The 26,869-nt window shown below is 35.1% G+C and overlaps 1 protein-coding gene across 1 annotated transcript; it reads left to right on the top strand.

The window, feature by feature from the left end:
• The first annotated feature begins 116 nt into the window (after positions 1–116).
• Positions 117–26,165, top strand: YIPF4 (Yip1 domain family member 4). The gene is made up of 6 exons (XM_079109983.1): positions 117–451; positions 15,205–15,358; positions 16,922–17,093; positions 18,796–18,873; positions 22,350–22,463; positions 25,649–26,165. Exons 1-6 carry the CDS (start codon positions 373–375, stop codon positions 25,784–25,786), a joined length of 735 nt encoding a protein of 244 aa, XP_078966109.1. The 5' UTR covers positions 117–372; the 3' UTR covers positions 25,787–26,165.
• Positions 26,166–26,869: the final 704 nt, after the last annotated feature.

Raw genomic sequence — 26,869 nt, 5'->3', positions numbered from 1 at the left:
AGAGAGTGAACTTCCGGTCCCGAGTAAGCTTCCGGAATCAACAACAGGAAGGCCCAATCAGACGCTTTCTCCGGGAGCCAATAGGAGAGCACATTACAAAGAGCCAATCCGCGCGGCTCTGTCACTGTTATGGTCCTGTCAGGGCGCCGGCGTCGTGGTGCTTGGGCGGTCGCCACCGGGAGGACTTTGGTGGGGCAGTCTCGGGGCAGCCCGGCGGCCCGCTGCGCTTGTCTTGGGCCTCTGTCCCAACCTGCACCTCTCGGCTCGCAGGCCGCACCGTAGCGCGAGCGTGCGGGTCCGCGTCGCTGCGGCCTTGGGACCGGGGCCCAGCTGCAGCCTCCTCCACCGCAGCGGGCTCGGAGGGGCGGCGAGATGCAGCCGCCGGGCCCGCCCCCGGCGTATGCCCCCGCTAACGGGGACTTCACCTTTGTCTCCTCAGCAGACGCGGAAGGTGAGGCTGTGCCCGGGTAGGGCGTGTCCCCGGAGGCCGCCGGGGCCGGCGCGGTGGGGTCTTTCTGTGCGCAGGCGGTGGTGGCGGGAGGGGAGGGACAGGAAGCGGACGGCCGGTGAATCCAGCTCTCCGCTCCTGCGGGGCCTTCCAGAGGCCCCGAGTGGCCGAGCGAGGGTGCCGGGACCTGTCTCAACGTCCAGGCGCTCGGTCACCCCAGCTTTGCCCACACCGCCTGGTGGCAGGGTTTTGGTGTGGCTTAGGCACCTCGAGCGGACCCGTGGAGCCCAAGGTTTTTATTTCTGGAATTACTCAGAAAAGGGGCGGTTAGATCGGCCAAGAGAGAGGACGAGAAGAAACTAGATCTGTGTTCTTCTGTTATTCATCAACAGGAAACATTTTTGCTGGCGTTAGATTTGGCGCTGTCCATACAAATTTCCCTCAAGGACTTCGTAGTTTTTATTGAATTTGATAATCGGGCCGGGGTCCCAGTTTTCCTCCCATTTTATAGTGTTTGACCTCAGTATTCAGAGAAGTGTACCCATGTACGCTTGAAACCCCGTGTAGCTCGACTAGATTTCCCCAACAGCCCTTGCAGATTTCCTTGTAGTGTTGGAGAAAGCCCTTCTTACAGCCCAGGAAAATGTTTTTCTGTTTTCTCAGTACCTTGTAACTTGAATCTTCCTCTGTTAGTCATTTTCAACTTCTACTTTTATAAGACGTTGTATGTTTTTCGTCGATCAGACTTACTAACTCATAGGAAAAATAAATTAGTTTAGCTATAGAAAATTTCAATCTAAAGAGAAACCTAAATTTTCCTTAGAAGTCTGATTTCTCAGTCAATATAACTTTTTTGTTTTGTTTTGTGTTTTGTTTTGTATTCCCTGTGTTGCTGTTTGAGTGGCATTGTTTTAAAAGTATAGTAATGATTATGATTTTAAAAGCAAAATAATTTTTTTGTTTGTTTGGTACCAGAGATTGAACACAGGGGTGCTTAACCACTGAACCATAACCCCGGGAGCCCCCCTTTTTTCATATTTTATTTTGAGATAAATTCTTGCTACGTTGCCTAGGGCCTCACTAAATTGCTGAGGCTGGCTTTGAACTTGTGATTCTCCTGCCTCAGCCTCCGGCGCCACCGAAATTACAGGCCACGCACCTGACTAAAAGTAAAATAAATTTATATCTATCATAGGGAGTACAACTGATACATTCCTTTTATATTGGAACAACCCGAACTGTTTAAACTTGTTTCGTCTACATTTTGGTAGAATAATTGCTTAGGGAGGAGTATCTATTTTAATTTCCCTGACTTTAAAAAAAAAAAAATTGTCTCTATTGATTATTAGAACCTGGTTTTCATTCAGACTCATGTATCTATTTGTGTGTGTGCATATGTATATTTTTTCATGTCCCTCCTTCCCCAAGGAATTGCCTTTCTTAAATTCATCTAAGCCATATAACAGAATAACATATCTAGGCTACTCATTGAATTCATAATCTAAGAAACCTGAAATAAGTAAAATTCTTAAGGTTGATGAAAGCTTCTCCATAGGTTCTCCAAGGAAATATGTGCGTGTGTGTGATACATATGTGTGTATATATACATTCATGTATATAACAACATTGTATAGTTTAAACTTACAGAATATTTTAAGCATACTACTATTGATTTTTATAAGAATCCCAATGAGCTTTTGCTTCCTGTATTTTATAAAGAAACTGAAACTTAGGTTTAGTAACTTCTACAGGATGGCTCTGGAATGAAGAACTAGTCTTCTATCAACTCACGTTTCTTTCCACCAAACCATAATGCCTCTTACATGTTTATAGATTAAATAGTAGTGCATCTGAAGTACAGAAGAGTCCTGAGTTTGCATCCTGACTTTTCTATATCTATGAAATCTTGACCAAGTTACTTAACCTGTTTCCTCATAAACAGATTGGGAATAATAGTACCCAAGAGCTAAAAAAATTTGGAGATATTAGAGCACTTAGTACTATATCTGGCAGAGTTACATACTCAACATGTAAGTAATGATGCTGCTACTTGGTATTAAGTATCCTAAGACTTATTTTTTATTATTTTCCAATATAAATATTTTACTCTCCAGCTCCAAGGGTTTTCTCTGGTTCCCACATGTCATATGAATTCTTTTTATGCTGTTTTCCCTTTTTTATGCTTTTTCTCTTATCATAAATGTTTTCAGTTTATAGATGTTTTCAGTGTATACCTTTCCTTCTAGATTGTGTCCAAGTCTTTCCTTTTTTTTTTTTTTTTCCGAGATTGAGTCTATGTTTGCCCAGGCTAGACTTGATTTTTGATTTCTAGGTTTGAGCAATTCTCCTACCTTAGCCTCTTGAGTACCATACCTTTTAAAAGTGTCTTATTTTTAATGATACCTGTCCTTACTAATTTGTCCACATGTGGCCTTTATTCTAGAACATGACTTGTTATTTTCTCTCCATATATATATTTATATATATATATATCTCCTGGTCTTTGTACTTTAAATGTCTTTCCCCTTTTTTGTCCCAATTTAATATTTAAGACTGAATTCTAATGTTCCTTCATTGGTAAAACCTTGCTTAACTATCCTCAGAAACAGAAATTTTTCTAATATTTTCTATAAATTAGTACCTGCCTGGAACCAAAAATATGTCACAAAAGTATTGTTCAATTAATAAATCATTTTTGCTTTTCTTTATATGTCATTGATAGGAATATAAAACTTAGGTGGTATAACTAAAATGTAGTAGGTTTATAACTAGAGACTTCGGCAAAAATTCCAACTCTTAGAGTAACTATGTGATAATGGATACGTTAAATACCTTCTGTAAGCTTCCATTTTTGTCCCCATAAAATGAAAAGCACACCTATAAGCAAGCTTGTGTGTGTGTGTGTGTGTGTGTGTGTGTGTGATGCTGGGGATTGAACCCAGGAGCACTCTACACTGACTTTTTTTTTTAGACAGCGTCTCCCTAAGTTGCCAGGGTTAGTCTCAAACTTGTCATCCTGCTGTATCAGCCTCCCAAGTAGCTGGGATTATAGGCGTGTACCACCACACCTGACTAAAAAGTAAGATTCTTAAGTTCAAATTAAAAGAACATAAGTTGTTTGTGAATGAGTCAATAAGTGAATGAATAAATAGGGAAATCCATAGTGAATATTCAAATCTGTGTTATAAAAATACATCCCAAAGCAATAATGCATGTGTAGCGGGTGTGGTGGTACAATCCTGTAATCCCAGCAACTTGGGAGTCCGAAGCAGGAGGATCCCAAATTCGATGCCAACCTTAGCAACTTAGTGAGACCCTGAGAAGCTTAGTGAGACCTTGTCTCAAAATAAAAAGCAAAAAAGGGGCTAGGAATGTGGGTCATGGTTGAATACCTCTGGGTTCAGTCCCAAGTACCAAGAAAAAGAAAAGAAATGCATGTATATAAAAGCAAAAATGTAATGGTTTCATTATATATATATATATATATATATATGGATATATACATATATGAAATATATATAGAAGTCCTTAAGGCAAATCCTTTGCCTTCACTTTTTACCAGAGAAGTAATTCTGTGTCTGAATTATGTCTACAGATCAGCAGCATTGGCATTACCTGGTTCTCAGTAATGCAGAATCTCCCCTAATCATACATTATATTTTAACAAGGTTCCCTGGTGAGTCATAAACACATTGAGCTTGAAAAGCACTGGTTTGGGATATCATAAAAAATCAGAAGCGGAGGAAATTATTTCTAACTAAAGGTTCAGGAAAAATTTAATGGAGGCGATATTTTGACAAACTTTGAAGGACATTTGATGTTTTCACAGGATGGAGTGAGTATCTCCATGTGCAAGAGACCACATATAAGGAATTTCCTGCTACTGAGAAATCATCTAAGAAGACAGATAAAGATTTCAGTGTATACAATATACAGTATAAAGAGTATTGTACAAACCAGGCATGGTCATACATGCCTGTAATCCCAGCAACTTGGCAAACTGTAACAGAAAGATTTCAAGTTCAGGACCAGACTTAGCAACTGAGCAAGGCCCTGATCAATTTAATGAGACCCTGTGTCAAAATTTTTTAAAAGGGGTGGTGCGACGTGGTGGCTGGAGATGTGACTCAGTGTTTAAGTGTCCCTGGGTTAAATTCGTGTTTAAAAAAAAAAGTATGGTACAAAGGAGGAAGTGTCAACTGCAGGAAATGATCAAATGATCAAGAAGGTTTGCAGAGACAGATGAGTTGTATTTTGACAGATAAATAGGAGTTCTTTGGATAAAAAAAGGTGGAAGAGCATTCACCTAAGGACTGTTTAAGGACCAGGCATGGTGGGACATGCCTGCAATCCCAGCAACTTGAAAGACAGGCAGAAGAATCTCAAATTCAAGGCCAACATGGGCAACTTAGGGAGACCCTGTCTGAAGTTAAAAGCAGGGAGGCTGGGGATGTAGTTCAGTGATAGAGGACCTCTGGATACAATCCTTAGTACTGCCCCCCAAAAAAGTAAAGCGGGGAAGAAGAAGCAACTGTGGTAATTAAAGATCTCCTTGGGGTTAGCTGCTGTGCTTTACTGTTTGCCCACTTCCTAACGTAAGCGTAGAGAGCATAGCAGCTCTGTAAATGTTGAAAATATGAATGACTATATGATACCTTTTTTTTCAGTTGTCGATGGACCTTTATTATTTATTTATTTATATGCAGTGCTGAGAATTGAACCCACTGTCTCACACATAGTAGGCAAGTGCTCTACCACTGAGCTACAACTCCTGTCCCTGTGATACTTTTGGATTAAAAGTGCTGTGCTACATACGGAAAACAGTACTAATTCAGCAGAAATACAATGAATAGTTAGAGCATATGAACAGAAACAAAGATATTCTATTAATTGGGGGGGGGGGGCTGGGATTGAACTTAGGGACACTTAACCCTGAGCCACATCCCCAGCCCTTTTTGTTTTTTGTTAGGTGTGTGCCACTGTGCCTCGCTAAATATCTTTGTTTCTAAACTGAAACACTCATCTTTTCTCCGAATCATAAAGGAAATCTTTCTTCCTTTCCTAGAATAAATCTTCGACTGGGGATGTAGCCAGTGGTAGAATGCTTGTTTAGTATTTTGAAGGACCTGGGTTCAACCTCTCGTACCACAAAACAAAAAACACAAGCCTAGGATAAACCTTTACTAGGCTTTGATTCCCATCTCTCCTTACCTCTTTTGGCATCTTTCTTTTCTGTATTTTTCTCTTTAACATTTTGTCTCTCCTGTTTCTTCCATCTCTACCGTTATTCACAGATCCCTTCCTCATTAATAAATCCTTTAATTAAATCTACTTCACCAGTTTCTTATTTTCACAGCTAAACTATCTCAGTTATTTACTGTTTCCTCAGCCTCTAATGGTCTCTACCACTCTGCTGTATCAGCACTTGCTTTCTATCATAGCATCTATAGAAGTGTCTTTGCACTATTAACCAGAGTGGAAATGGTTCCTTGATAACACAAATTTGGTAAATAATATGTCAAGCTAAGTTAAGCCAATGTCCTTAATATGAGGTTCTTAGAGCCTTTAATATGCCATTATTGATTATGAAACCCTAAGTCTAATATGCATAATTTTCCAGAACATCAGAAGCCTTTTTATGGGAAATATCTCATGGGATACAGATTCCACAGAATATGTATAAAGAAATATTTAACCTATAAAAGTTTTATTTTGCTTTGTTTTTGCCTGATACATGCTTAAAAATTTTGTTCTTTTCTCCCATAACTTTTGGAGACAAAACTTTACAGACATTAGTCTTCCATGCCTTTGTCCCTGCTATATCTTTTTCATGCAATGACTTCTTTTTTTGCCTCTCCAGTCGTTTCTCATTAACATATTCAGGTTTCTACCTCTACATACCCTACCTAATCACCTGTTAAGACCTCTTTCTCTTATGGTACCTATCATCAGTCAGCAGTATTCGTTATCATATAGCGACAGAAGGATGTGCTTACTTTACAGTGCTAGAAGGGGTTTGTGTGACATCCCAGTTAGATATTTTTTTGGTCCTGGAGATTGAACCCAGGAGCATTCTACCACTGAGCTACTGAGCTTCTCTCTCTTACTATTATTATTTTTGAGATATTACCCAGGCTGAGCTTGAATTTACAATCTGCCTGCCTCAGCCTTCCAGTTAGCTGAGATTACAAGTGCACACTACCGTGCCTGACCCACTTAGATTTTTTTAAATATTTTTTTCGATGTTGATGTACCTTTATTTTATTCATTTATTTGTGTGTGGTGCTCAGAATCGAACCCAGTGCCTCACACATGCAAGGCAAGTGCTCTACCGCTGAGCCACAACCCCAGCCCACCCATTTAGATTTTTATTGATATATAAATTACATATTATAAATTTTACCCTTTTAAAGCATACAATTCCACTGGCTGCGGTGGCACACGCCTGTAATCTCAGCAGTTTGGGAGGCAGGAGGATGGCAAGTTCAAAGCCAACCTTAGCAACTTAGTGAGACCCTAAGTAACTTAGTGAGACTGTACATAAAAAATGAAAAGGGTTGGGGATGTGGCTCAGTGATTAAGCACCCCTAGTTCAGTCTCTGGTACCAAGAAAGAAAGAGAGAGAGAAAAGAGAGAGAAAGGGAGGGAGCAAGGGAGAGGAGGGAGAGAGAGAGAAAGAAAGAAAAGGGTTGGGGATGTACCACAGTGGTAGAGCATTTGCCTAGCATGTGCAAAACCCTGGTTTCAATCCTTACAGTACCACGAAAAAGAATGAATTGAAAGGAAACAAGGCTGACTAGGGAGAGAGAACAGTTAGTACACCATTATAATGCAGGAAGGAATAACAGTTTGCACTAGCTTGATGCTGGTAGTGGAGATGGAGAAGAGTAGATAGTTTAAAAAAATATTTAGAGGACTGGGTATATAGCTCATTTGGTAGAGTGCTTGCCTCACAAGCACAAGGCCCTGGGTTCAATCCCCAGCACCTAAAAAAAAAAAAAAAAAAAAAAAATTAGAGGTAAAACTGACAGTCTACATTGGGGGCAGCATGCAAAAAAAAGGAAACTACCAAGAATATTCAAACTTCCAGCTTACAATGCTGGATAGACAGTAGTAGTACCATTCACTAAATTAAAGTGGAAAAAGACTTGAGAGATCTCAGTTTATGAATGTTAAATTTTATATGACTAAGGTAGCTACAAGGAAATGTGGACAATTGGCTATATAAGTCTAGAGAAGAGGACTGCTCAATACATTGCATTTTGAGTTCAAGTTTATCTCATTACCCCTGTATAAGAATGATGATTTCTGTAGCTCAAAGTATGTTAGTGTGATCATTAACTTGTAGATGCTAATTCAATAGTTATTGTCCATACTCTTGAGTAAAAAGTAATTTTCTTTTGATCTGTTTTTGTGGCCATTTACTTCATACTCTTTGTGTGAAGTTCCTCCCCAGAAAGTATATCACTTCTAATATGGATTAGTAGTGTAGAATGAGCAATCTTGGGTTTCTCCTTTTAAGAAGTTTCCTGCTTTAAAAAAAAATTACATCCACATAGGTTTTATTATAAATATTTTCTCCATAATATGCTAGTGAAATATGTATGTAATAAATCCAAGAACAGCTTTTTTTTCCTATTTGAAAACTTGAAATTATTTGGTCAACCTTTCCTTGTGGGGGAAGTAGTTAAGCAAGGTTTACCTTTTTAAAAATTAATCATTAATTTCTTTGTTTTTATAAGTTTTAAAATAGCATTACACAAATGTACAAATATGATAAAATTGTGTAAAACTATACACACACATAATGAGTATATATAAAACTGGCAAAATCTGAATCAGGTCTTTGAATGGTACCAATGTCAATAGCCTGATTTTGACAGTTAATTGAGATGAAACCATTAGGGTAAACTGATGTAGGGTACAGATGACCTCTTTGTACTATCTTGGCAAATTTCTGTGAATCTATAGTTTTTCAAATTGGGGGGAAATCATATGGCAATCAAAATAAATTTCTGTTAATTAACTAGTTTATGCTAAAATGGGATTTAGTCTTTCTCCTATAGGCTTGGGAGATATAATTTAGTTGACTTTAATCTTACTTAGAATACAGAAGTGTATCAACAGCCGGGCACAGTGGAGCAGAGCATGCCTGTAATCCCAGTGGCTTGGGTAGCTGAGGAGGATGATCATAAATTTGAGACTAGCCTTAGCAATTTAGTGAGACTCTAAACAACTAGTGAGACCCTGTCTCAAAAATATAACTCAGTGGTAAAGCACCCCTGGGTTCAATCCCCAGTATCAGAAAAGAACGTACCAACAATATTGAAGAGTAGAACAGCCAAAACCATTGGCCAGAGTAATATGAACAAAATAACCTAGGTGATCAGTGGCTCATGCCTGTAATACCAGCGATTTGGGAGACTGAGGTAGGAGAATACTGAGTTCAAGGCCAGTGTCAGCAATTTAGTGAGATCCTGTCTCAAAATTGCTATATATAACTCAGTGGTATCATGCCTAGGTGTTCAATCCCCAGTGTAGAAAAAAAAGTGTATATATATATATATATATATACACACACACACACACACATATAATAATAATTTTGTGTGTATATCTATATAATATATATGCATACATTAAATATAACTTGGGACACTTTTATATCAGGTTTCAAAAAAATTTTCATAATCAATCTCCAATATAGGTCTAGCAATTACAATATTATTATGGACACGTTAGTTTCTTTCTTTTTTTTTTTTTCCCCCCTTACCATGAGTTGACATTAAATGGAATAACCTCCAGGGCGTCATTTTCTAGACCAGGCCTGGAGATGAAGGTTTGGGAAATGTTGCAGGAGACCTTGGAGTTGGGGAAAGACTGCAGCCTCTGCAGTTCCCACTGATTAGTCTCATTCATAGACTTATATATGCATTAAAATATATTCTTTACAAAATATTTTTGTTAGATGGACACAGTACCTTTATTTTATTTATTTTTATGTGGTGATGAGGATCAAACCCAGTGCTTCACATGTGCTAGGCAAGCGCTCTACCATTGAGCTTACAACCCCAACTCCTTAAAATGTTATTTTTAATAAAATTAATGAAACAATCAAATTTACCTCTTTAGTACAAAATGTACTTGTTTTTGTTTTTGCTACACAGATATAAATTCTGAGTTAGACTTAAAGCACACATGGATTTCATATTCAATTGAAGTGAGATTATTTTTATTTTTGTTCTTGTTGAATAAGAAACAGCTTCCTAACATACATTAGAAGTTGATGTGTACCAACAAAATGTTCATTGTTCATTACAGGATACTCTTTTAGAGTAACTTAGAACTTGTCTAGGGACACATCAGTAAGTATCATCCTGAATACAGTCATCTGTGGTACTAACATTTCTTCCTTTTTCAAAGTTCAGTTCTCAGACTGAGCAGACAATTCAGAGAAGCTTACCTATTTGCTTGGACAGGAAGGAAAATTACTGTTAAATCCTGTGCAGATTTTTCAAAAGTGTCTTTTAATAAGATTGAAATTTACTGACGTTCTTCCTCACTCTGAGCCCAAATAGCAGTTCAAAGATTTCAAAGATTTCCTTTTGGGGGGATAAATTTGTTTTCAAGGAATTTTCTTTTTAATCTACTTATATTTGCTATTACTTAAAAATGGCAAAATAGCCAAGCAGTGGTAGCCCATGTTTGTAATCCTTGGTAAGCTAAAGCAAGAGGATCACAAGTTTGGGGCTGTCTAGTTAAAAAGTACTGGGCTGGGAATGTAGCTCAGTGGTGGAACTTTTGCTTGGCATGTGCAAGGCCCTGGGTTTCATCCCTAGCTGCACACACAAATTAAAAAAAAAAAAAAAAAAAAGACAAAAATATATTTTATACTATCATATAATGGGAAGGAATTAATTTAAAGTTAGTGTTTTATTACCATCGGAACACCTATCCCACAGAAGACAACCAAGGTAGCTCTTTTTACTCTGATTTAATTTAAGTGAATTGTGTTCCTGGAATGACTAAATCTTTTTCCTAGTTCTCTAACATTATCATTTACTTGTTAACGTGTTAGGCCAACTACCAGTTTTTTGGACTTTCCTCTTCCTTTTCCTACCCATACCTACTATGTCTTGGCAATGGGGAGGTGTCGAACTGCTGTTGCTGGCATTTTTACATGTGTACTTGCTATTTGCTTACCTCATGGAACAGAAAATACTAAAAAAATTGTAAGCCAAAGGTGCCTTTTTGAGGTTCTAACATTCATGCTATGACAAAGTGCTAAATATACGTAATTCTTTAGCACAACGTTTCTTAGCACTGTAATTTATATATCCTTTTTGAAATTAAGATTAAGGGCTAGGACTGTAGGTAAGTGGTGGAGTACTAGCTTAGTGTGTATGAAGTCCTGGGGGTCAATCCCCAGCACTGGAAAAAAAAAAAAAAAGATTAAGTGCTTTAAGTATAGGAAAAAATTGTTAAGATCCTTTCCAGCCTCATAATTGTAAAACCTCCAGTGTCACCACTCTGACTTCCTGATTAAAAAAAAACCTCTTTGTACCTATTAGAATTGGAATTTTAGTTAAATTCCACCTCTTGCAATATAAATTTAGATTAAGACAAAGTAATTTTTTTGAGAATTTTTTTTAACTTCAAGATTCTGACAGCATCTACAAGGATTAGTTTTACACTTAAAGTAAGGAAGGAGAATGAATTTTAAAATACTTGTGTTTAATCCCTACCTGAGTAAATTTTCTTATTTAAAAACAAACAAATAAAAAAAAAAAAAAACTTTTAGGGCCTGGAGGTATAGTTCAATAGTAGAATGATTGATTGATTGACTAGCATGGGCAAGACCTGAGTTTGATCTCCAGCAGTGCAAAAGAAAAACAACCAACCAAACAAAAAGAAAGCTTTTTAGTATTGCATAGTATTTATTCTGGAAAGAATTTTGAATAGAAAAGTAGGGCCCACAAGACAGATGATTTGCTATCTATCTTAGTTAAGCTAAAACTCAGATCCACAATGTAAACATTATTATTAATTGCAGTTGTTACAACGCAACCAGGATGTGACTCATAATTGAGCTTCTCATTGAAGCTTAAGCCAAAATTCTAATGACAGTTCTCAAAAGCCAAACTAGAATTTAGAGTTATTGTGTAAATTAAGCTCTTATAATGTATACAAAAAAACCTAGTTTTTTTTTTTTTTTTTAAGTACTTTAGTATTAATTATAGATGATCTGGGGCTGGGGAGATAGCTCAGTTCCCCAGCACTGCAAAAAAAAAACAAAAAAAAAAATTATAGATGATCTTGAGAGAAGCAAATTCTGTGTTAGAGCATTCTGTTAGAGCTAAAAACGTAAAGAAAAGAGTTCATTGAAATAGCAGGGAACTCGGGACTGGGGAGATAGCTCAGTCAATAGAGTGCTTGCCTTGTAACCATAAGGCCCGGGGTTCAATCCCCAGCACCCCCCCCCAAAAAAAAAAAAAAAAAAAAGCAGGGAACTCTTACTAGAACTAAGCATTAATATATGAAGCACTTTAGATATTCGATGATGTAAGTGAAAGAATACATGAATAAATACGCGAAAAAGCCAAGAACAATTTATTTCCAGTTTTCCTTTAGCAAATAAATTGTTTCTAATGGTTTGTATATATACATATGTAGTGTGTCTAAAAATAATTTGTATAATTACTTTGTTCTGAGGTACATAATGTATATTAACAATGGAAGAGAATCCAAAATAATATCTTGTAATGAATTTTACATATATTATTTTACATATTTTACATATATCTCTTCCATTTAAATTTTAAAGTTCCAATACTTCTCAAAGTATTCCAGGAAATAGAAAAAGAGGGTACCCTACCAAACTCATTCTATGAAGCTAATATCACCCTCATTCCCAAACCAGGCAAAGACACATCAAAGAAAGAAAATTTTAGACCAATATCCTTGATGAATATAGATGCAAGGATCCTTAACAAAATATTGGCAAACCGTATCCAAAAGCATATTAAGAAAATCGTGCACCACGACCAAGTGGGGTTCATCCCTGGAATGCAAGGATGGTTTAACATCCGTAAAACAATAAACGTAATCCATCATGTCAATAGACTTAAGGATAAGAATCATATGGTTATTTCAATTGACGCAGAAAAAGCGTTCGACAAAATACAATACCCCTTCATGCTCAAAACACTAGAAAAAATAGGGATAGTAGTAACCTACCTGAACATTGTAAAGGCTATTTATGCTAAGCCCATGGCCAACGTCATTCTTAATGGAGAAAAACTGAAACCATTCCCTTTAAAAACAGAAACAAGACAGGGATGTCCTCTTTCACCACTTCTATTCAACATTGTCCTCGAAACTCTAGCCAGAGCAATTAGGCAGACTAAAGAAATTAAAGGGATATGAATAGGAAAAGAGGAACTTAAGCTGCACTATATGCTGATGACATGATTATATATTTAGAGGATCCAAAAAACTCCTCCAGAAAACTTCTAGACCTCATCAGTGAATTCAGCAAAATAGCAGGCTATAAAATCAACACGCATAAATCTAAAGCATTTTTATACACAAGCGATGAAACAGCTGAAAGGGAAATGAGGAAAACAACTCCATTTGCAGTAGCCTCAAAAAAAAAAAAACTTGGGAATCAATCTAACTAAAGAGGTAAAAGATCTCTACAATGAAAACTACAAAATATTGAAGAAAGAAATTGAGGAAGACCTTAGAAGATGGAAAGATCTCCCATGTTCTTGGATAGGCAGAATTAATATTGTCAAAATGGCCATACTACCAAAAGTGCTATACAGATTCAATGCAATTCCAATTAAAATCCCAATGATGTACCTTACAGAAATAGAGCAGGCAATCATGAAATTCATCTGGAAGAATAAGAAACCCAGAATAGCTAAAACAATCCTTAGCAGAAAGAATGAAGCAGGGGGTATAGCAATACCAGAACTTAAACTATACTACAAAGCAATAGTAACAAAAATGGCATGGTATTGGCACCAAAATAGACAGGTAGATCAATGGTACAGAATAGAGGACACAGACACAAACCCAAATAAATACAATTTTCTCATATTAGACAAAGGTGCCAAAAATATGCAATGGAGAAAAGATAGCCTCTTCAACAAATGGTGCTGGGAAAACTGGAAATCCATATGCAACAGAATGAAACTAAACCCCTATCTCTCACCCTGCACAAAAATCAACTCACAATGGATCAAGGACCTCGAAATCAGACCAGAGACCTTGCATCTTATAGAAGAAAAAGTAGGTCCAAATCTTCACCTTGTTGGCTTAGGTTCAGACGTCCTTAACAGGACTCCCATAGCACAAGAAATAAAAGCAAGAATCAATAACTGGGATAGATTCAAACTAAATAGCTTTCTCTCAGCAAAGGAAACTATCAGCAATGCGAGGAGAGAGCCTACAGAGTGGGAGAATATCTTTGCCACTCATACTTCAGATAGAGCACTGATTTCCAGAATATATAAGGAATATATAGAAGAATACAAATAACCCAATCAACAAATGGGCTAAGGATATGAACAGACGCTTCACCAAAGATCTATAAGCAATCAACAAACATGTGAAGAAATGTTCACCATCTTTAGTAATAAGAGAAATGCAAATCAAAACTACACTAAGATTCCATCTCACCCCAATTAGAATGGCGATTGTCAAGAATACAAGCAACAATAGGTGTTGGCGAGGATGTGGGAAAAAAGGTACACTCCTACATTGCTGGTGGGGCTGCAAATTAGTGCAGCCACTCTGGAAAGCAGTGTGGAGATTCCTTAGAAAACTTGGAATGGACCCACCATTTGACCCAGCTATCCCACTCCTTGGCCTCTACCCAAAGGACTTAAAATCAGCATACTACAGAGATACAGCCACATCAATGTTCATAGCTGCTTAATTCACAATAGCCAGACTGTGGAACCAAACTAGATATCCTTCAATTGCTGAATGGATAAAGAAACTGTGGTATATATATACAATGGAATATTACTCAGCTATAAAGAATAATAAAATTATGGCATTTGCAGGTAAATGGATGAAATTGGAGAATATCATGCTGAGTGAGATAAACCAATCTCAAAAATCCAAAAGACGAATGATCTCACTGATAAGCGGATGATGACACGTAATGGGGGGTGGGAGGGGGGCAAGAATGGAGGAAGGAGGGACTGTATAGAGGGAAAAGAGGGGTGGGAGGGGTGGGGGTGAAGGAAAAAATAACAATGAATCAAACATCATTACCCTATGTAAATGTATGATTACGAAAATGGTATGTTGTTACTCCATGTACAAACATGTATCCCATTTGTTTACAATAAAAAAAGGATTAAAAAATAAATTTTAAAGTTTATTCTAAGTCTAGAATCCAGCTAATCAGCTATGAAACTTTTGTATCTTTACCTTTCATCTTTCATTTTCTTATAAAATAAAGAAATGGTAAGGAGTTGGGGATTTAGCTCAGTGGCAGAGCACTTGCCTAGCGTGGGCAAGGCCCTGAGTTCGGTCCTTGGTCCTAGAAAAAAAATTTTTTTAAAGCAAGTAAGAAAATGATAAGATGTTTATCAACTATAAAATTTTGAGATTGTATACAATAGCAAATATCTGTGGTTAGATTGTCAAGTGATAATTATTTTGATTAAGCATATATTCACCTTGGTTCAAGATTCACATATTTTTCTTGGTTTATAATTTTCCTCTTTTCTCCTAAGACCTCAGTGGTTCCATAGCATCCCCAGATGTCAAATTAAACCTCGGTGGAGATTTTATCAAAGAATCCACAGCTACTACATTTCTGAGACAAAGAGGGTATGGCTGGCTTTTGGAAGTTGAGGATGATGATCCTGAAGATAACAAGCCACTCTTGTATGTAAAAACAATATGCATTTTTGTATGTTTAAAGAGCTAGAGTCTGTGGAATGTTTATATTTTTTTATGTTATTCAAAGATAATGTGGAAAATCTAACCCTTTTGGTCAAAAACAATAGCAGTTTTCAATTTTGCTAGAAATTTAAAAAACAAACAATAATTAATCTATTGAGTATAAAAATTAAAAGAATAGTAATCCTGCATCACACGCATACACACATGCATATACACATACATGCATACTCTACACTGCTTACCTGGGTCTATTAGCTAACTCAAGTAATTGTGCTGTCTTAAGAAATAGATTTCTTGGGCTGGGGTTGTGGCTTGCTTAGCATCTGTAAGGCACTGGGTTTGATCCTCAGCACCACATAAAAATAAATAAATGAAATAAAGGTATTTAAAAAAACATGAATTTGAAAAATTCGTAGAAAAATAGGGTTGTTGGGCTAGGGTTATGGCTCACTAGTACAGCACTTACGTAGCACAGGTGAGGCAATGGGTTTCCATTCTTAGCACTACATTAAAAATAAATAAATAGATAAAGTTATTTTTTTTTTTTTTAAAAGGCTCTTGGGTGCTTACTATTGAAATTCAGGTTTAAAACAAATTAAATGTCCAAAAAGCAAAATCCAAAATCTCTCATAGAAATTCTAAAGTTGCCACTGGGGGAACTGTAGAAACTTTACCTTTCTTCAAGTACTTGAAATTTGTGATTATTGTCTAGGGAAAAAAGTGAAGAAAGTAATAATTTGGAAATAAGATCTTATACTTTCATAAAATTGACGCATAACCAAATTTTTCTTTGTTATTAATTATTGACAGATTAAGAACTAAACATCATATTTTTCTTAATACATTACATGTGATCAAATCTAAGATGCTATGGATTATAAAATGAAGTTACTTTTCACATTAATGAAAAGTACAGTGCTCAAGGCAGTACAAAACTGGGAAATCAAAGGAGTGTTTCTGGACTGAGGATATCGATTACTAATGAAGCAGTTGCCTAGCATATGTGAGGTCCTTGGTTCAATCCCCAATACAACCCAAAAAAAGTTTCTTTAGTGTAAAGATAAATGAAAAATAACTTGTCACACAGAAAGTGACACCAAAGAAATATGCTTCAGTTTGACAGTGAGTAGAATGTTGGAAGACAAAGTTTCCCCTGATCACATAAACTTCACACTGCTTCTCCTGTAGGTTTATAGTCTGAAATATCAGTATAGTCCCAAAAAATCTTAAGCAGAAAAATTTACTTAAAAGTTGTCTTAAACTGCCCTGTAGGAGACTGTCTAAAGGAAGACAGATATTGGAAGCACTTGGTTTCATTCCAATCTAACAACAGTTACAAAACACCAGCAATTGTGATATATATCCCAGCTGTAGAAATGATGAAATGTTGAAACATCTCTAAAATTAGTTGGGATGTTTCACGTCAGAATATGTGTTGGTGACCTTTGGGTATCATACTGTCATATTTAAACTTTTCTTATATTCTTTTGCAACTTAGTATTCAAAACTGTGTGTCTTTTGAGAATTTTTATTTTAAAATTATAGGGAAGAATTGGATATCGATCTAAAGGATATTTACTACAAAATCCGATGTGTTTTGATGCCAATGCCATCACTTGGTTTTAATAGACAAGTGGTGAGAGACAATCCTGACTTTTGGGGTCCTCTGGCTGTTGTTCTTTTCTTTTCCATGATATCATTGTATGGACAGTTTAGGGTAAGTATATCTTCTTTTGTAATAAATTTAAAAATTCAAAAATTAAATATATTCAAATATTAACTGTGAATAATACATTATATTTGAGTAATGCTTTACCTTTGCCTAGTGTTTCTCACTTTTGCATTCCTAAAATTGTTCTATAATTAAACAAGTGTGTCTAAGATTAATGCTTTCTAAGCATTCACACAGAAAGTATTAATATTTGTGTGACTCATGGGAGTAAATGTATGACCAGAAGCAGACAGAAAGGCTGCCCATACCTTTTCTGATTTCCCTGTGGGATAAAAAGTTTGAAATGAAATACATAATCATTTTCCTACCTTTTATTCATTTTTCTGTTTTTTAAGTGAATTAAATGATTGCAAGCATTCCATCAGTAAGTTTTTTTTTTTTTTTTTAATTACTACTGATATTTTAATCACTTTGTCCTCAGGGTCTTTATATTTTGAATACAATATACATACATCAGTCTCATCCTGTTTTAAGGCTTTAGAGAAGTAAAAAGTAACTCTACTATAGTGGATTGGCATTGAATTGATTTCTTGCTGCTATAGCAAATTGCCACAGCTCAGTTGCTTTAAACAATATAAATATGTTATTTTATAATCTGGAGGTCAGAAGTCCACAGTATGTCTTAAAGGGCATTGATGGATCTATTTTTATTTTTTATTTTTTTATTTTTTTGCCGTACTGGGGATCGAACTCGGGGCCTATGCTTGCGAGGCAAGCACTCTACCAGCTGAGCTATCTCCCCAGCCCAACATTGATGGATCTTAATGCAGTAATTATTGCTGCAGCATTTTCTGAATAGTGATTTCTCTATTTTCTTCATTCCTACCACATTTATTAGTGGGTATTCTCTACTTTTCCTTTACTCAGTTATTCAGTTATTTATGTCAGTATGAACTCATGGATATTTTTTTTCTCTAGTATATAATCCAGTATTACTTATTTTATTGCTTAAATTGTTTGAATGTTGTTAACCTTTGGAAACTCCTTCATGTTGCCTTCTGTGTTCATACTTTTTGAGCACTTCTTTCCTCTGATGCCGCAAAGTGTTCCAGGCTAATATAATATTTTCTGTGTTCCAGACTTAGAAGCACAATTTCTGTAAGGAGTCTTAGTTTCTTTAATTAGAGAATATTTAGAAACCAAGTAATCAGTGTGTTTATGTTACTACTAGGGTGTTACTTCCATACCTCCCAGAAGACAGAGTTTTAAATGTATACATGTGTCATTAAATTAAATCTGAGAAGTTATAATTGTCTGAAATATCTTCCTTATTCTACTATTTGGATAAATGTGTAATTAATAGAGGTATTAAAGATTTCTAGAGAAGACTGGCGACTTGTTTTAGGAATGAATTTTCCTTGCAGAATGCTGTAAACCATGAGGTTAGTAGTGAACACTTTGTTTTTTTTTTAATATATATAGTTGTATTTTATCATATATCTGGAAATATTGAAATTTCCTTAGGCAATTGATAATTTCTAAATTTTCAGTTTGGTTGTATAATTGTATTCACATTGTATCCTTTCTAAGTTCTGGAAAGATACCTGAAAACTCTACACAGCCCTCTATGACCTAAAATTGGGTATGCCAAATTGTCTTTAATATGGTAGGGAACTGAATTCCTGAAAAGTTAGCAGTTTTATTTGGTACAAAGATATTAATTACATGAATTCTTTTCCCCCTTAAGGTGGTCTCATGGATTATAACCATTTGGATATTTGGTTCACTGACAATTTTCTTGCTGGCCAGAGTTCTTGGTGGTGAAGTAAGTTGTTAATTTTGAAAGTACCCTTTATTTTTTATGGTAAGCTTCATTTTTGATGCTGCAGATACCATTATACCCATTATTACTTTTAAGTTATATTAGCTCCTTTAAGATAGTCAATATCTAAATGTCTTCCTTATTCTACTACTTGGATGAGTATGTAATAAATGTAAGGATACTCAGTAAATATTACAAGGAATGAAGAGGAATGGGAAGATGCCATATCACTGATCAAATCATATTTAGCTTTTTGGGGAAGAATATAATTTATTCTCTGTTACAGCAGTTCTCAAGTTTGTTCTTAAGTTAGTTCTCAAATTTCCACAGAGATTTCTTTATGTGGGTTATATTTATCAATATTTGCCATGTTAGAAATTAAAATAATTTAAAATATTTGTTTATTTAAAGCTAACAATAAACCAACTATAAACAGTACATTTTAAAGAAAATTAACTATATCTTTTTCCTAAACAAAAAAGTAGGAAGAGTAGCATTGCTTTAGATTTTTGCAAGTAGCTTTAATGTTTGGCTTAATGGAAGCTGCATTTTAAGATCCACTTTCTACATTCAATCTGTAAAGTTACATTTTGTTTTGATTAAAGTATGTAGAGAAAATGAGGATTCATTTAGATAAATAATTGGTAAAAGGAGATAGCTTTTTCAGATAATTTAAAGTTGCAGTAAGGAATCTCAAAATTTATCTGAACTTTTTATACTATTTCATTAACATTTACTTTGAATGAATCTTTTTTCCCTATGCATGATTTTGGACATAGAGAAAACATTAGTTCACTAAGTTTTGCAGATATTTTAAATATTGACCCTTTTTATTTTTATTTTTATTTTTTAACTGGAGATTGAACCCAATTGTACTTCGCCACCGCACTACATCCTAGTTTTTTAAAATTTTTTATTTTGAGACAGGGTCTTGCTAAGTTAATCAGGCTAATTTTGACCTTGCTATCCTTCTGTGTCTGCTTCCCAAGTACCTGGGATTGTAGGTGCCCAGCCAAGGATTTTAAAATTCAAATTTTTTCTGGAAAGCTAGAATTTTATCATTTGCAAAAATTTACTGTTAGTTGTTTTTATTAATGCAGCTGATACACTTTATTCATTTTCAAAAGCATGCTTGCTGTACCCCAGTCTGAATAACCCTAGTTTATCTATCAGTTGTTATATTTTAAGTAAAAATGATGTTCCATGGAAAAAACATCTAATTCAGCTTTTCACTTAAACAGCACAGGTGTTCTTCCTTGGGTTAACCATTGAGTTAGTTAGCATACAAGAGAATATTAAAAAGACATATTCATAGGTTGATATTTAATAAAATTAATCCTTTTTACTATATTCTTTATTTTATCTCCCTTTGGTACAGGAAATAGAACCCAGGGTTGCACTGCCACTGAGCTACATCCCCCATCCTTTTTATATATTTATTTTTGGTGGTGACGGGGATTGAACCCAGGGCCTTGTGCATGTGAGGGAAGCACTTTACCAACTGAGCTATATCAGCCCCCTTTTTATTTTTTATTTTGAGACAGTGTCTCATTAAGTTACTAAGACTGGCCTCGAACTTGATCTTCCTGCTTTAGCCTCCATATTGGCTGGGATTACAGACATGTATCATCTCATCTGTCTCATTTTTACTACATAAATAAGGGAACCTTTTTTTTTTTCCTTCTTCTGTGAGTACGTGGTAGTAAAGACCATAGTAACTATTAATACAGTTTGTACCATCTTGATTTATGGCAAGTCAAGAGTCGATTTATCCACTATTGTTGAGTCCTGTACCAATATTAATCCAATGAAAAGGACAAATAATGTTTTATTACTATTATTTTTAAGAAGTTTGATCTTAACAGTCTTCTGAAAGAGTCTAAGGTTCCCCAAGGGTCCAGAGGCCATTTTGAGAACCTTTAAGTTGTTTATTCTGTGGAGTCAATAAAACAGGAGATGCCAGAATTATGACTCATCAGGCTAACTCTATGAATATCAAATGTTACATGCAGGAACCTTAAGCCCTTTTCTTATATTTGGTTGAAAAATCCTACAGGTTTGTTACTTCGCTCTAGTTGCTTTGCTTTCCAACTTCCAAAATTATGTTGGTATTGTCTTGTATTCTCTTCTCTTGTTTATTCCTCTTATACAAAGAAGACTTAGGCTACAATATAGCTCAGTTGTAGACTGCCTACCTTGCATGCATGAGGCCCTGGGTTTGATCCCTGGTACCTCAAAAAAAAGGGAAGCCTCTTTTTTCCCCTTCCCATTTAATGGAGTTTCAGGAGGGAATAATATTAGATGTATAATAAATTTATAGCAACACGAAACTTTTTCACTCTACATATAGAAATCCTAATTCTAATAACACTTAAAATTACATATATGTATTTAACATTTTTTGGTTGTAGATGAACACAGTACCTTTATCTTATTTATTTTTATGTGGTGCTAAGGCTCAAACTCAGTGCCTCACATGTATCAGGCAAGCACTCTACCACTGAGCCACAACCCCAGCCCCTAAAATTATATTTTTACTTATTTTTTCTTTATTTTATATATAAGATATAATCATTATTATATCTGTGTTTATATATACTTGAGATATATACAGCTATAATAGATGTATATATCTATAATATAGATAGATAGATAGCCTGAACAGACCTAGTCTATGTTGATGAAAAGAGATCTCACTAAAATTGTTTGTGTGATTTAGGAATTAAGAAACCTAGATCTTAACGTAACTCTGTTACCTGCCATCTTTGCTTCCCTGAACAAAGCACTTAGTCTTGTCAAGAATTAGTTTCCTTTCAATCCCCAGCACCACCAAAAAAAAAAAAAAAAGAATTAGTTTCTTAGCTAGGCGTTGTGGCGTATGCCTATAATCCTAGTGGCTCTGGAGGCTGAGGCAAGGGGATTGGGAGTTCAAAACCAGCCTCAGCAACTTAGTAAGACCCTAAGCAACTTAGTGAGACCCTGTCTCTAAACAAAATACAAAAAGGGGTGGGGATGTTGCTCAGTGGTTAAATACCCCGGTGTTCAATCCCTAGTACCACAAACAAATAAACAAAAAAAAAGAATCAGTTTCTTCATGATGGATTTTTCATCTACCTAGGATATTTGTGGTCCCTTCAATACTCCACAATTTAGAGGAAGTAGAGACAAAGTAAAATGTAGAGATATAATATAAGAAAGGTGATTAGATGTATAATCTTGAAACTCAAGAGAGAGGTAAGGGCTATAAATGTAGGTTTAAATTTCATCAGCAAATTAATGTTAATTTTAATCAAGGTGGTTGGTGATAGGGCCTAGGAACATTGCAGAGTACATGATAGTTTGAAATATAATAGATATGATACTTTGATTTTTTCTTAATTTCCACGCTTACATAAGTACAACAATGAATATTTGGTGATTAATAGTGATTGAGTATCTTGATTTCTATGATATTCATTTAAATTTTTGAAAATTCACAGGTTGCATATGGCCAAGTTCTTGGAGTTATAGGATATTCATTACTTCCTCTCATTGTAATAGCTCCAATACTTTTGGTGGTTGGATCATTTGAAGTGGTGTCTACACTTATAAAAGTAAGTTATGTGGTATGAATTATATGAAGTACTTTACTGTTTTCTAGTAAAGCAAACGTTTCTAGTCCTCTAAGAATATTATAATCTAAAACTGTTTTATCAGTTTGTATAAATATGTCAAGATAGACTCTATTGTTATGTATAACTAAAAAGAACAGATTTTTAAAAATTAAAAAAATTTCAGTAGTATTTTGGAAAAGAGAACTTCCTTTAATAATCATTGGGTATTAAAAAGAATGTGGATTTTGGAACCAGTCAGTTCTGAATTCAAATCCTGTTTCTACATGTTTTTTACATTCTAGTCTTCTGAAGGTATCTTAACTTTTTTTATACTCAGTTTGTTCTTAACAATGGGAATCTTTTTGTTTGTTTGTTTGTTTGTTTGTTTTGGTGGTGGTGATACTAGGGATTGGGCCCAGGGGCACTCTACCACTGAACCACATCCCCAACCCTTTTTATTTTGAGGCAGGATCTCTCTTAATTGCTGAGTAAGGCTGGCCTTGCAATCTTCCTGCCTCAGCCTCCTGAGTCACTGGGATTATTGGCCTGGGTCACTGCACCTGGCAACACTGGAAGTCTTTTTTGTGTGTGAGTCTGGAGGGTACTGGGTATTGAACTCAGGGGCACTTGACCACTGAGCCACATACCCAGCCCTATTTTGTATTTTATTTTAGAGACAGAGTCTCACTGCGTTGATTAGCACCTCACTGTTGCTAAGGCCAGCTTTGAACTCGAGATCCTCCTGAACTGCTAGGATTACAGGCATGCACCACTGTGTCCAGCTAACACTAGAAGTCTTAACTAGTTTTTTAGGATTTGTTATGAAGATTTTAAAGTACATATAATGCCTACTGTAGTGCTTGGCACACAGTAGACACTCAAAGGATAACTGTTATTACAAATATACATAAGATTATTTTGAGATCATCTTTTTATGTTTGAACTGTTTGAATACTTCAAGAAAAGGGGCTGGGGCTGTAGCTCAGTGGTAGAGCACTTGCCTAGCATGTGTGAGACAATGGGTTCAATTCTCAGCCCCGCATATAAACAAAGAAATAAATAAATTAAAAAATAAAGGTTCATCGACAACTAAAAAATACTTTTAAAAAACCAAAAAACAAGAAAAGCTTCTTTTCTTCTACATTCTAACCCTAAAATCTTTTTCATTTAATTGGTATTGTTAGAACTTAGTGTAAAAGTCTTAGGATGCAGCAGTAAGCCTCATGCTGGCATTCAATTATTCTAGCTTTATGAACATACCACTTTACTGTCATTTAGGGTCATTTTATGCTGTATTTTATTTTACTTGGTTAAGCATGTTTGAATATTTCTGAAATTACTTAAAATTGCTAAAAGTGTTGTCACTTTTAGTCAGTGTATCTCAAATGAAAGTTAGTCCTTAGTCTTTTTTTTAGTTGTTGATGAACCTTTATTTTATTTATTTTTATGTGGTGCTGAGAATCGAACCCAGTGCCTCACACATAATAAGCAAGCGTTCTACCACTGAGCTACAACCCCAGTCCCCTTAATATTTTTTATGCAACATATGAATGTATCATAAAATAGAAATATCTTTTGAAAATATCATTTAAAATTTAGGATAAAATTGGTTTCTAAAAAAAAAAAAAAACTTTATTGTTGGTACTGGGGATTGATCCTTAGCCCTTTTTACTTTTTGTTATGAGACAGGGCCTCACTAAGTTTCTTAGGGCCTTGCTAAGTTACTGAGCCTGGCTTTGAACTTAGGATCCTCCTGCCTCAGCCTCTGGAGTTGCTGAAATTCAGATGTGCACCACCATTCCTGACTCTTAAAATTGTTTTTAAACTTCAGATTTTTCTTTGCTAATTTTTTTTTCTAACCATTTAATCTTCTGTGGGTAGTGGGCTATTATACATATTTCTAATTTCAGTCAGTTAATTCTAGGATTACAATAGTTTAATCTACAACCACTAATTTTAACTTTTAAAATTTCTGTAATACGGAATCTAATCATTTATAACAAAAAAATCATATATAAATACAATTTGATCATAATTTTGCTTCATGTATTTCTTTATATCTTTATTTTTTATTTATACAGAATGCATTTTGTTTCATTGTACTGTTGGGGTACAACTTTTCATTTCCATGGTTCATGCTGTAGATTCACACCATTTGTGTACTCACATATACATAAGGGTATTCTTTATACCTTTCTATATGTTTCAGTTATTTCGTGGGTCTTTTTTTCTTTTTTTAACATTTAAAAAACATGGAAGAAACTTGGACTATCCCAAGTATGTTTTCAATCAGTCTTCCAGTATCATCATCATCATCATCATCATCATCATTATTAAGAATAAGTGTGTTCCAGTTCTCAACTGAAGTCAATTTTGCTCCCCAGGATCGTTTGGCAATATCTGGAGGCAATTTTGAGTATCATAGATAGGAGGAGGAGGAGGTTACTAGCATGGTGAGTAAAGGGCATATGGTAGGCAGAGGGCAGGACACCCCCCCACAACAAAGAATTATTGGCCTAAAGTGTTAATATTGCAAGGTTGGGAAACTCTGCTCAATTCAGTTTCTATTATAGAATCCTTGATTTTTTTCTCTCATTTTATGTTATAAAATGTCTGAAGTGACTAAGCCAGGCAAAGTAGACATGCCTGTAATCCCAGCTACTTGGGAGGCAGAGGCAGCAGGGTCACAAGTTTGATGCCAGCCTGGACAATTTAGCAAGGCCCTGTCTCAAAAGAAAACAAAAAGGGCTTGTGGATATATTTTACTCAATCTTTTCTCTCACTTATTTAGAAGAAAGAAAAAAAAAGAAAAAAAATTTTTCTATCTCTTAGGGGTTAATTTTGTTTCAAGAATTTGGCCCAATAATAAATTTTTCAAAAGTTGCTTTATCAGGGTTGGGGACTGGCTCAGTGGTAGGTCATTTGCAATAGGCACCCCAAGTGATTATTATGATAGACAGGTCTAATTTTTTTAAAAGACCATATTTATAGTTAAGGAACCAAGCAAGGATGAACATTTTTAATGTTTTTAACATTTTTAGTAAGTTTTCTTATTTACCACAATTGGTGGTTGGTTTTAAAAAATACTATAAACATTATTTTTACTCCATGATAACCAAAAAAGTAATTGATTTGCTAATATGCTGCCTTTTGTCTTTCTTTTTCTTTTCTTTTTTTTTTTAAAGCTGTTTGGTGTGTTTTGGGCTGCCTACAGTGCTGCTTCATTGTTAGTGGGTGAAGAATTCAAGACCAAAAAGCCTCTCCTGATTTATCCAATCTTTTTATTATACATTTATTTTTTGTCTTTATATACTGGGGTGTGATCCAAGTGTTTCATGAGTAGAAAAAGACAATGTTACATTTGTATGTAGGCTGGGACTTCTTGCTGAAGGGATTGGAGAAAACGTTGCTGGTAAAATTTCACATGTTGAGATGAAAAGGCAGGTTTAAGGTCTTTTTACAACAATATTTTTTGTATTTAATTAAGCAATTACAGTTATCTGGGATTTTTTGGTCAGAATTCTAAACTGTTTGATTCTTCATATTCCAGTGAATAAAATATAAAAGCATTGTGTTTTTAAGATTGTGTTAATATTCACCTAAAAACTTGTGCCAAAAGCACCTGAATCGGTAATTATATTTCACTTGAGGATAAATTTGACAGCATCCTGATATTCTAAAAGTGCAATGTTTTTTTTTTTTTTTAAAGAGTTTTCTCCTGCATCACAGATCCTGTAGATATATATTTATATTTATACATATATATTTATGAAATAATTCTTATTATTCACAAAATATATTTCTGAATAGCCTAAAAATTAAAATATGATGCTTAAACTTTCTTTAATTGGCCATTAATCTTTTTTATTTAAAATTTAAAATTTGTTTTTTAAATTGTATGTAATTTTTAAAATAATAGCTGCTAATATAGACTTGGTTTGTGTAGGTATGCTTTTAAAAACCATTTTGAATGTCTAAACATCTGATTTAAAGTTTCTGTTTATCTTTCTGACCAAAGGAGCAAGAGCATATGGCATTCATTAAAATTATTAATATATAGAAAAACAATGATATTTATAGCATCAGTAAATATTTTTAAGTGATACTCCTAAATCAGAAAAGTATGGGAAAAAGATATAAAATCTTGTGGTCCTGAGCAGTGTTATACGAAGTAGAAAAAAATAAAATGTTTCCCAGCTGTGTGTTTTGTTTTATAACACCTTGTCCTGTATCACTTGATATTTTAACAAGTATCAGGCACTCTCCAACAAATGTACAATTTTTTGCTAAGGGAAATACTAAGAAATTTTTATTAGTGAAATTTTTGTTGTAAATAATTTATAGGTTCTACATATGCCTTTAATATTCATAAAGTGGATAAAATGTTTGGGACTGGGAATGTAGCT

Source organism: Sciurus vulgaris (genome assembly GCF_902686455.1).
Source record: "Sciurus vulgaris genome assembly, chromosome: 14".
NCBI lineage: Eukaryota > Metazoa > Chordata > Mammalia > Rodentia > Sciuridae > Sciurus > Sciurus vulgaris.
This window is presented reverse-complemented; position numbering and strand designations above follow the sequence as displayed.

Excerpts from the sequence above, each read along its gene's own strand:
- YIPF4 (XM_079109983.1), top strand. The coding sequence starts at position 373 with ATGCAGCCGCCGGGCCCGCCCCCGGCGTATGCCCCCGCTAACGGGGAC. Across the intron at positions 452-15,204 it reads CTCCTCAGCAGACGCGGAAG|ACCTCAGTGGTTCCATAGCA; the intron begins GTGAGGCTGTGC and ends TTTTCTCCTAAG. Across the intron at positions 17,094-18,795 it reads CATTGTATGGACAGTTTAGG|GTGGTCTCATGGATTATAAC; the intron begins GTAAGTATATCT and ends TTCCCCCTTAAG.